This window comes from Pomacea canaliculata, linkage group LG7, assembly GCF_003073045.1.
Source record: "Pomacea canaliculata isolate SZHN2017 linkage group LG7, ASM307304v1, whole genome shotgun sequence".
NCBI classification, from domain to species: Eukaryota; Metazoa; Mollusca; class Gastropoda; order Architaenioglossa; family Ampullariidae; genus Pomacea; species Pomacea canaliculata.
The window spans coordinates 14,611,205-14,622,514 of NC_037596.1; the positions used below are offsets into that span (position 1 = coordinate 14,611,205).

The following is an 11,310-nucleotide window of genomic DNA, read 5'->3' on the forward strand; positions in this document are numbered from 1 at the left end:
TTCAAAGTATGAAGGTGGCATGCGTCTGTCGGATATGTGATGTCGTATTATCGAAGAGTTTTACAAAAAAGGCAGAAGGAACAGACACTGGACAGGTTTGTTTCCTTTAACCTCAAAGTTAAAGAAAAGGGAAGTCACCCCGATTTTATAATGTCACGTGTGTTCATGGAGGGGGAATCAAATCAGTAATTCCACCCCTTCCTCCCCACACCTGTTTCCAACCACGCCGTCAAAACAAGTTTTCTGATGTTTAAATGCTTTCGTTAATGTTTTTATGTTTATTTAACTCCATTTATATTGCATTATAACTGTTCTCATTAAAACAAATACTTATATAGCCTGTAACTTTCAAATATTAGCGAGTCAACAGGGGCTGGGAACCAATTAAATCTATTTCCTTTATTTCTCATGGAAAAAATTGTTTCGGATAACGAACATTTCGGATAACGAACAGCTTTCCAGAACGGATTAAGTTCGTTAACCGAGGTTCCACTGTATCTTGATTATGGGACTGTAGTCACGTTTGTAAATGTGTCAAGAATTATTCAACGAGGAAGAGAGAGAAATAAAGAGAAATAAATGACAATTCTTTAATTGCTCAGAGAGAGAGAGAACGAGAGAGGGATGGGTATTTAACAATTATAGTCTGACCCAGTATCACAAACTACAGGGAAACGCAAAAACAGTAGAGAACATTACTTCGAACTATAGTGAATCGAGGTCTCCAGTTCTTCCAGTATACAAGCAGTAAGCGCCCTCGATCAGCTTGTAGTCACAAAGCGTGCTGAAATCAAATGTATGGTAAGTATGAAACATATAAACTGAATAAAAATATACAATTTACCGCCCCGAGATCGAAGGAAATACTTTTTATAGAATGTCGCTCTTTCCTCTCCCACCCCTCTCCTCAAACGATTCGAAGAAAAACTACGGTGAAAACATGGTAAGTTATAACAAGATCTGCCTCGAAATCGAAGTGCAGACGACATGTTGCGTCAGTCAGCTGACTGTGATCACGTGTATCATGTGATAAATGTCATGTGATTTGATTCTTCCCTCCATTCGAAACGTACGCCCATGAGAGCCTGGAGGTGTTTCTGGAGTACCTACGATCAGTAAGTTGTTGTAGAGATTGTTTTGTTCTAACATCGCAGATTTTCTCAAAACGTCATTCTCATTTCACTTGTGAGTAATCTGGAGGTAATATCACTTGCTTTAAGTGTTTGAAACAAAGAAAAGAATCCATAACGATCGTTGCTATAAACGCCTACCGCTAAAGCAACAGCTATAGTAAGTATATTACACCAGAACCAGTAGAAACTTGTTATCATGTTTGTGCATAAGACATGAGAGATGTGCCAATTCGAAAGTATTTTCGGTAGCAGTTCCATGGAAGGGTTAGAATATCACAGCTACTTACATGAACAGGGCGTCTGCACGATCGGTGACGAAACACGTGACTAAGATACTGGTCATGCCTGCAGATGACAGATTCCGTAAAGTTTAGGCCAATGAAGACTAGTATAATGATGATGCCGACTGTCATAATGGTGACTTGGTAGTGATGTGTATGAAAGGGGCCATCACAGTTAGCAAGGGTTGGTCAATATATAACAGTTATAAGCATTATCATAGTAAAATATTGTCCATATAAAAATGTTACTATATATTTCTTACATAGGACAGCAAGGTATTGAACATCTGCAGGAAGCAGGTATTTCTGCTTATAACTGCATTGTGCTTAGCAGTCACTGAACAAACAGGCAGATCTGGCAGCCATGTACATTACTGGAAGAAGTCTCCGATCTTTACTTATGACCTTCTATATTTACCTAGGCTGGTTATTGATTTAACATGCTGGCGTGTGCTTCACATAACAAACTGAATAGCACTACTGCCTATAGGTTGTTTTCTGTTTAACTAAATTTTCACTTTTTTTCAAAATTGAATCTTTCCAACAAATATTCTTGCAAACATTTTACAATGTAAATTTCCTGTATCAGTCATCCTTAAACAGGATTAAAATGTCACCTATTCTTCACAGAAGATCACATGAAATGATGTTTATGAGCATGAAGAATATCGACTGTTAAAGGCAAGATTGATATATCGAAATGTATTTCAGTTGTCTTATGTCAAAAGCCACAAAGCAACAAGCATAGCAACTTATGCATTCTAAATAGAAAAATATTCACTTCTTTTAAACTCATTCTTATTGAAGTATAAATCTAGAGATACTGGAGGAGGGAAAGAGAAAAGAAAGAGTATTTGTAACACACAGACAGTTAAACAACTGATTTTTACTGAATCAGTCACTATGGTAGGACAGAACATTGTATATAAGAAGGATGGAAGATGGCAGGCATACACATGCACACAGGGCAGGTATAGGCTGGGAATGGGGGGTAATTACTGGCCGGGTGACAACCCGGGTAACCAAAGGAGAGCGGGAAGGGTCGACTAGCGTCAGGATGCAGGATGTAGGTGTGCGGGTGTGTTTGGAGGGAAGCGGAGCATGAAGGTCAGGTGAAGAGAAAATCGAGTTGTCAGAATGTGAGGAGAGAGCACAGAGGTGGGAGCACATTTCATCAAGAGTGCGAGTGTGTTGTGTAGAGTTTTGCCATAGCCAGCACTATCGACTGGCGTTGGAGTAAAACAATCCAGAACCCACAAAAGTGTTGTGTTTTGTTCTTGTGGAATGGTTGGGAGATCACCCACATTTTTAGCCTGCTACATCATCATGAGATTTACTTGCAGCTGTAATTAGTCTAGCAATATCAAAACAGGCTGTGATTTTTTTTTCTTCAAGTTTTTCTTTTTGTCTGTTGTGCATCATGTACTTTGCTGTGTCATGCACTATTGGTGAATGCTGAACGTACTCTTATCCACCTTTGCAAGTATATGACATTTATGATAAGGACTATCGTCGGGCCTGTACATTTAGACAACAGGTCCACTGACACAGTGATAAGCTTTGAAGAATCTATATTATGTTTTGTAAATATTATCATGTTGTACACAATCGTAACAACTAAAAATTTACAAATATATTTTTTTGTGAAGGACTTTTTCTGGATAATAATTCAAGCACTGTGTGCATAACTGATTTTGCTGGATATTATTCAACTTATCCAGTGGTTAATTTTACCTATATATAATCAGACTTCAAAGCATGGGCATGTTGTATATATTGCATGTATACGATATTCTACCTTGTGCAGAATATTACTTTAGGGAAATACACAAAGTTGTACTTCTAGTAATAATTTACTAGTAACAAATATTTCAGGGGTTAAAAAACAAAAAAAAACAAAACAAAGGACAGTCATAAAATATCAATTGTTGAATTTTGGTTTTGCAGTTGAAGACAAAGAAATCCATCACAATACATCATGTGGCAGTCACTGATAATCGGGGCAAGTTTTCTGCTAATTTTAACGCAGGCTGCACCAGCAGATGACCTGATAAAAGTTTTACCGGGCCTTGCCAAGCAACCTAGCTGGAATCAGTACTCTGGCTACCTTACAGCAGGTGGAACACGAAAGCTTCACTACTGGTAGGTCAAAGATACAAAGAAATAAACGTCTTTTGTTGGTTTTCTTTTTTGCGAGCTTTAATTTCTGCTCAGCACAAAATTAGATAACTGAATGGAATAAGTAGACTTTATGTGCATGCAAACTAATTTCTGTGCAACTGCCAAAGCAAGACTATATTTTTACAACTTTTATATTTGTGTACAAGCAGATTAATATTTTAAGCCATCATGTATAAAACAAATCAAGCTTCATTTATTGAATGAATGCAAATGTTTATTGCTTATAATGGTGCTATTTGTTTAAAACTTTTGTACTTCGTTTTTCTCAGGTTTGTAGAGTCAGCCAAAAACCCTAAGAAGGATCCTGTCGTTCTATGGCTTAATGGTGGTCCAGGATGTAGCTCTGATCTAGGTCTCCTGACAGAACATGGGCCATTTAGGGTATGCTTTGTTAGGAACTTTATTCTTTTTGATTTGCTCATTTAGTCAGAATTCACCAGTATTTGTAAGAGAGATAGAGAGATGTCTGAAATAGTAGTTATTTTGCTCTGAAGAGAAAAGGCATCTGACAATAGAACCTTTTTTTGTACTGAATTCTGCTTTAGTAATATTTGTCTGTAGAATATTTCACCTCATCTTACCATTGAAATTGTCATTTACTCATTACTATATTTACAATTTATGTCATAGCCACACAATGTAACCCTCAACTTAGCAACAGAGATTTTCTTAACAGGTCCAGGATGATGGTGCAACACTTTTATATAATCCATTCAGCTGGAACAATGTGAGTGTTAGGTATTTTTCTGTTCAGTGTGTGTTTTCATGTGCATGCACAGACATGAAGTTTTGTGCCTGAGTGCATCCCTACACAAACACAGTTGCACATGCATCCATCCTTGCAAAAAGACACATATCTAGTATGTGGTGAGAATCATATGAGAGAGAGTGAGAGACTAATTGTGCCTTCAGAATCCTGTTGTACAGTGTTATACAATATTCACACACACATTTAAGAATATTCACACACACATGCACACTAAACAAATTAGATATGTTAATTTTGAAGGATTGTACACTTAAGACTATATTTTTACAGCACCTAAATATTTTAACCTATCATTGAGTAAAACTGTAAAAATCTTTAAAACATGTTTAGATTGTTTACAACCTGCTTACTTTTCAGGTTGCCAACATGATATATCTTGAAGCACCTGCTGGCGTGGGTTATTCATACTCTGATGATGGAGATTACTCAACAAATGATGATCAGGTGTGAATGAATTTACCAATAAACTTTATTTTAGACAAAAAGTGCTGCTGTCTAAAAATATCTTCTTTTTATCGTATGATAAGTTAATAGCTATGATAAAATGTCGAAAGAAGCTTAATAAAAATGTCATTCTGATTTTGGCCATAAATAGTTATGTAATATTCAAGATTAAAATTATTGGAAAAGTAGAAACATTTTGCTTACCTATGGCTGTGGAGAGTTTCTTAAGTTGTGTTTGGGTGTTTATGCCTGAGTGTGTTTTATTTTTTTATTCACATATGCTGCTTATAGATGTGTATGTAAACTTTGGTGTAAAGCCTAGTGTACATATGATTATAGAAGTCAGCTTTAATAGATTAGTTTGTTGGTTAATGTCTACAGCAAATATATCATATGCAGTAAGATGACTTGAGTGGAGAAAAGCTCTCATAGTTCTAGAGTTCATATAAGGTGTTGATGCTTACAGTAATGATATAGGAGTCTTGTGCATGTGTGAGAGTGGGAATATTTCAAGTGCTGTATTTTTAAGTTTATATACATGTATGTTAGTGTGTGTAGCTGTCCTTGTTTATGACTGGAGTATGTTTACAGCAATTTTAATATGTTATGTAGTTACTTTGACAGATGTTCACACCCTTGCTAGAGCTATATGCTCTTGAACCAGTAAAATAAAATCTTTCTCGTTCATACTCTCACACTCCTCATATCTCTCCCTCAGATCATCTTCGAGTCTATGACATTAAAATGTATTGCTGATTGTCAACAGACTGCCAAAGACAACTACCTGGCATTGAAAGACTTCTTTACTAAATTCCCAGAATTTGCATCCAATGAGTTCTTCATAACAGGTGAAAGTTATGGAGGTGTTTATGTACCTACCCTTAGTGTTCTCGTGCTTGATGATAAGGACATTAATTTCCAGGTAAGTTTTCAGGTCACCTTTATTTAGAATTTATTTTGGTGTCAGTAACATTAACGTCTATCTTTAGTGGACCAATCTTTCAAAAGTGGGCAAATGGTTGAGAAGGTGAATGTTTGTACAGATATATCTTCAACTTGCTTTGCCTATATCATAATTCTCATCTAGATTTACAAGGATCCGACATACAGCCTATTCTTTTTCATGCAGACACTTGTTATTTTTCATGTTTACCAGTATTAATGTTTAATAATTTTTTTTAATGCCCCTAATTTCTTGTCATGTTTTCATACTTCTTATTATCAGTTCAAAATCCTTTTTAAAAGAAAAGCAGTTTGTTAATCTATGAAATTTGCAATATTTATAAAGCATATTTTGGAAAAAACAAAAATAATTAAGCTTAAATTTTATTATTTACAGGGATTTGCTGTTGGAAATGGTTTGTCAAGTGCTGAACTGAATGATGACTCACTAATATATTTTGCTTACTATCATGGTTTACTTGGGGAAACGTAAGTGTTGAAAGATAAAAAAAAATTCTAAGTTATTTGTAAATTCAGCCTCTGAGCCACACATCAGTTCTTCTTTCCATCTTTATCTTAATATTTAATTTTTCAAATTAATCATGCTCCTGCACACTAAAAAAGGTACTTTACATAAACCACCCTTTGTATCATTGAGACTAACTTCTAAAGATTGCTGAGAACACAGGAGACAGAAGGATAAACAACATATGAACAATGGAAGGATAGACAGCAGTAGTGATGACTAATAAAATACAAATATAGCAAGCACAAAAAGGAATCATGACGAGAACTGAGAGTAGGACTAGCACTGTATGGATTGTATTAAGAGTAATGCTTAAGGAAGATTTGCATTTTCAATTTTGTTCTAAAGTCATTGCACTTTGGTTTTTATAGGCTCTGGGACAATATTGTAGACATCTGCTGCAATGGAGATTCCACAAATTGCACATTTTCCCAAAATGCACGGGGGAAACCAGACTGTGCACAGTTTGTGAGCATGAAAGTTTTTCTCAAGTTTCATATTTTGTGAATTTTTTTTATTTATGCAACATTTTTATTTAAGTAAACATATCGTCGCAGTAAACACCTGTCTTGTTTGTATATGTGTGTGGCATTCTAGCAAATGTGTGATAGTACACGTGAAGTCCAGTACATTCCAAATAATGGTTCCATGTGTGAGATAAATGTATGTTTATATTTCTGCCATTTTCTCTCAAGAGTTCTAATGTGTACTCAGATAGGGCAAGTTCAGGCTCTGGCATGGTCAAGTGGTCTGAATGTTTACAACCTGTATGGTTCTTGTGCTGGAGGTGTAGATAGAACAATGGTCTCAAAGAGCAACATCACCGGCACCAGTGTTGTTTCTGCAAATTTTGGCTGGAATTTTCCCTGGCTTCCCAGAGTCCAAAAAGAAAGAGAAGTGAGTTGCTTTCTCTTTGTAGAAATCGTGAAGAGTCTGTAAACTGAAATACTTCAAAATGTAATGCAATAACTGAACATTTTTTATAGATTAAAAGATTTTAGAACACACTATGAAGTTGAAATTGTCTGTCCTTCTTTGGTTTGTGGTTTGTTCAGTAAAATAAACAGATTTGTGTCAGGCATGAGTAAAATCTTCCTTCCATTACCCTTATGACAATTATCTTTAAAGATACCCAAAACAAAGTACTTATTACTTCTTATGTTGATAATATTTATTTTTCTGGTTGATAGTGGATAAAGAATCTTCCCCGAGATGAGACTGGGAGACTGTCTGTGACACCTCCTTGCATTAATGCAACAGGGCCACTGATGTACATGAACTCTGCTGATGTACGCACGGCACTGCATATTCCTCCTCAGCTGCCAAAGTGGGACGTCTGCAGGTGAGATATGGTCTTTTTTGCAGCAAGTGGACTAGGTGACAACAAGAGAGGTTTTTGCTATTCTTCAGAGATTTAGAGGCTCTATTTATTTGTCCTCCCTGTGCTGTCTGCTGGCATTTATGACATTTTACTTTTGTTTTAATTTTTTTTAAACAGCTTTTATTCACATTGCCTTTCAATATTTTTATATTTTCAATCTGAAGGGGTAAAAAACCCAAAAGTTCAACTTTTGCAGGTGTGGCCAACATATACCCTATGGGAAAAAAAATGAGATTTGTAAATTAGCACAGTAATAGGGACCTTTTTCTCTTGCAGTGATATCCTTCATTACAAAATGATTTACAATGACCTAAGTCCACAGTATCAAAAGATTCTGGATGGTGGAGTGAGTGCAATATTTTTCCTTTTTCATACTTTCATAGATATTAGCATTGTAGGATAGACTTTCTAATGCTCTGGAAGGCAAGCATTTATAGGCAAAGTACACCATCTCAACTTTTATGCTAGGATATATTTCTGTGACAGTTCTGGATTTCAAAACTTATTCATGGCAAAGTCAACTAGCTTTCTTGATGTGAGCTGATCAGATCTTATTATTTACAGTCTTGGATCAGTAATCATATCTATCCTATACTTGTCTCCTGTTGTTACCATTCATGTTGTTAGAAAATTTTTTTTTAAATAGTGTGATGATGGCATTTATAGTGTGTGCATGAATACATCCATGTGTGTACAGAAACGTGTACTTGTCTACAATGGGGATGTGGACATGGCCTGCAATTTTCTTGGTGATGAGTGGTTTGTTGATCGTCTAATCAGACCTGTAAGTCACTTTTTATAAAGCATCTCTCCATTGTCCTCATGAGGATATTGATGGCAAATATTGCAAAGTTTCAGTTGACAAATAACTTGTAGCTCTTTGGGAGCATTTTATGTTGTTTTGTCATTAGTTATGGATCACATCGTTTTCTGGTTTTCTCTGTTAAAGGTTAGTCACCCTCTCTCCGAGGAAGACATTTCACCTCCCAAAAAAATCAGTTTAAATTATAATGTCTCTTATATGTCAATTGTCTTATTAGTAATTTTGTTGCCTGCATGTTTTAGATGGAATGAAGCTTGTATGAAAGTACTTAAAAATGTAATATGTAATCTTTCACTGTCTGATTAAAGTGCAGCTTCAGAAGTGATATATACAATTTTTAGATATCTTATGGTTATAATCAAATTTTGCAGCTACCAGCAAGTTTCTTGGTATTTCTTAAACATTCTTACATTTCTGCCTCAGATTGTGAAAGAACGTTCAGAATGGTTCTTCACTGATGCTCATCAGACAAAGCAAGTGGCAGGATTTGTGAAGCAGTTCGAAAGACTTACATTTCTAACAGTGAGAGTAAGTTGTTAACAGGATTATGGTCTGACATCTGTTTTTTCCTGCAGTTTTTACATGTTGGTTATATGACATTCTTAAATTGTCTATATCAGACACACTAGTTTCCTTCAGCTAGTCACACAACCTAGCTCTGAGAGACACACCTCCGCAGTCAAAGGGAGATAATCTATCTCATCTTTGGTTTTATTTTCCATCTTATCCATTAACGTAAATCCATGTTTAAGGTACTGTCTTAAAAGCATGTGTGTACATTAACATGCATACATTTGTGCTTGAAATTGATTTGGTGGATTGTGTCAGACATCTGGGGTCATTCCTTAGTCATTGCAAAAATCTAAAGGGCTTAACACAATCTTCGCTGCAAGCTACCAGTCTTCATGCAACTTTTTAATCTCAGCATCTTAAGCAATAATGATCAGAATTATGTAGTAGATCACTGATGTTTAGTAAGTGAACATGGATCATGGCTACTTTTTTTTTTTCCTTAGGGAGCTGGTCACATGGTACCAACTGACAGACCTCGCCCAGCCTTGGAGATGTTTACCAAATTTTTATTAAACCAAATATTCTAGTTTTTGACATATTGTGTGATCCTATATTGTTTCCAGTTCACTAACCGAGGATTATATAAAGACTGATTTGGTAACTATGATAAAGTATAACTTAAGCCCATAATTTTTTTATCGACCTATGAACTCAAAACCTGGATAAATAAGATCTGGCCATTTTTAAGAAACTCCCCACGTAAAAAAAAAAGTTGATTTCCCCCGAAACAGAAAATGCAAAACCTGCTTAGTACATAGAATACACAGCTGGATATACTATTTTGGGAGTGCTTTCATTTAAAAACATTTTTTTGAGATTGTGATTTTTAGCATTAAGTTTCTCTTTTGAGAACTATGCATGCATCCAGAACTTCATTGATCCTTCATGTGTATTTTCTGATGGATAGGTATGTTTTCATACCTTCATCAGTCTTTGGTAAAACAAGCATATATAGGCATGTGTGAACATATATGAACATACTGTCATTGAAGCAGCACAATATATGATCTGTGTATGTTCAATAGTGATCTTACAAACATTTAAAAACAATTTCTTACAAAAATTCAGATCACTCTCATTTTGTGGCTGTTTTTCTTTTTTTTTTTTGCTATAAAATGCGATAAAATCCATTTTACTGTTCTTGTGGCATTTTGCATTCTATAAAATTGTGATTCTTTTTACTATGTAATCTGCATCGAAAATTTTTTACAAATTAACTTTGCAACATTTGATTGTGATGGGGAATCTTATTGAGAAAGGGACACCAGTGGCGTGTTGCATAGCACGTAGCGAATCGAGCGAAGCTAGCCTAGCGAATCTAGCGGTTAGCGAAAGCTAGCGGTCCCTGTGCAACGCAGTGTAGCCGGAAGCCAGAGTTTCAAGATGGCCGACATAAGGCGAGGTTTGAGTGAAGTATTTGTTTTGCAAGCTACACCCCGCCGTGCTGTAGCCAAACCGTCGCAAATAAATATCGAGCTTGCGGCCCACCTGTCCACTGAAAGTAAATCAGGACAATAATGAAAATTCCAATGCCCACATGATGGGTTTCGTCGAAGTCATCATTCCAGGATACTCCACATACCAGTTCAAATCTCACTTCGAATGTTCCCGGACGCCTTTGATGTAAGTTAACGTAATAAAATAAAGTAAAATGTAATAAACTTAATGAAATATAAATATAAATGCCAAAATCAAATTTTAAGGAATGTGAACGTCCAAGATATATATATGCATAAATGTATCCACTAAACATATCTATAATAATGCTCACACACACACACGATAAACACAAACTTTCATAGAGATCTTTTGTGAAATTTTTCAGGCTCTCCAGGGTTGGATTGAGCCTCATCTGCCACAGCAACGAGGGTTCAACAATAGAACAAAGTTGCTTGCCACCTTGTGGTTGCTGGCACCAAAATCACCCTCCAGAATATATTCACCTATATTTGCCATACCACGTCTATAGCAAAGCATCCATCATCAGTGTCTGCTTTTCTCATCCACCAACATTTATTATTTCATTATATAATTTGAATATTTTGCTTAAATATCTCTTGCATTTGTATCAACATGTGTAATTTTTTTCCCCATGCAAATTGAGGTGTACATGTCTTTGTGTCACCATCATTAATAATTTGTCCACCATGTGCATATATTATATGATATGACCATTTATATTTATGATTGGTGTGATTTTGCCATTGTGCTTATATGTTGTCTACATACTGAAGTTGACACAGCAGCAGCAAAGCAT

At 35.7% G+C, this 11,310-nt stretch overlaps 1 protein-coding gene across 1 annotated transcript; it reads left to right on the forward strand.

The window, feature by feature from the left end:
• Positions 1-1,026: 1,026 nt before the first annotated feature.
• On the forward strand, positions 1,027-10,317 carry LOC112568668 (lysosomal protective protein-like). The gene is made up of 14 exons (XM_025246074.1): positions 1,027-1,115; positions 3,362-3,556; positions 3,865-3,976; positions 4,272-4,322; positions 4,722-4,808; positions 5,575-5,730; positions 6,148-6,239; positions 6,648-6,744; positions 6,991-7,173; positions 7,467-7,618; positions 7,934-8,003; positions 8,355-8,441; positions 8,904-9,008; positions 9,497-10,317. Exons 2-14 carry the CDS (start codon positions 3,393-3,395, stop codon positions 9,578-9,580), a joined length of 1,440 nt encoding a protein of 479 aa, XP_025101859.1. The 5' UTR covers positions 1,027-1,115; positions 3,362-3,392; the 3' UTR covers positions 9,581-10,317.
• The last annotated feature ends 993 nt before the right edge of the window (positions 10,318-11,310 follow it).

Excerpts from the sequence above, each read along its gene's own strand:
- LOC112568668 (XM_025246074.1), top strand. The coding sequence starts at position 3,393 with ATGTGGCAGTCACTGATAATCGGGGCAAGTTTTCTGCTAATTTTAACG. Across the intron at positions 4,809-5,574 it reads ACTCAACAAATGATGATCAG|ACTGCCAAAGACAACTACCT; the intron begins GTGTGAATGAAT and ends GATTGTCAACAG. Across the intron at positions 8,442-8,903 it reads TTGATCGTCTAATCAGACCT|ATTGTGAAAGAACGTTCAGA; the intron begins GTAAGTCACTTT and ends TTTCTGCCTCAG.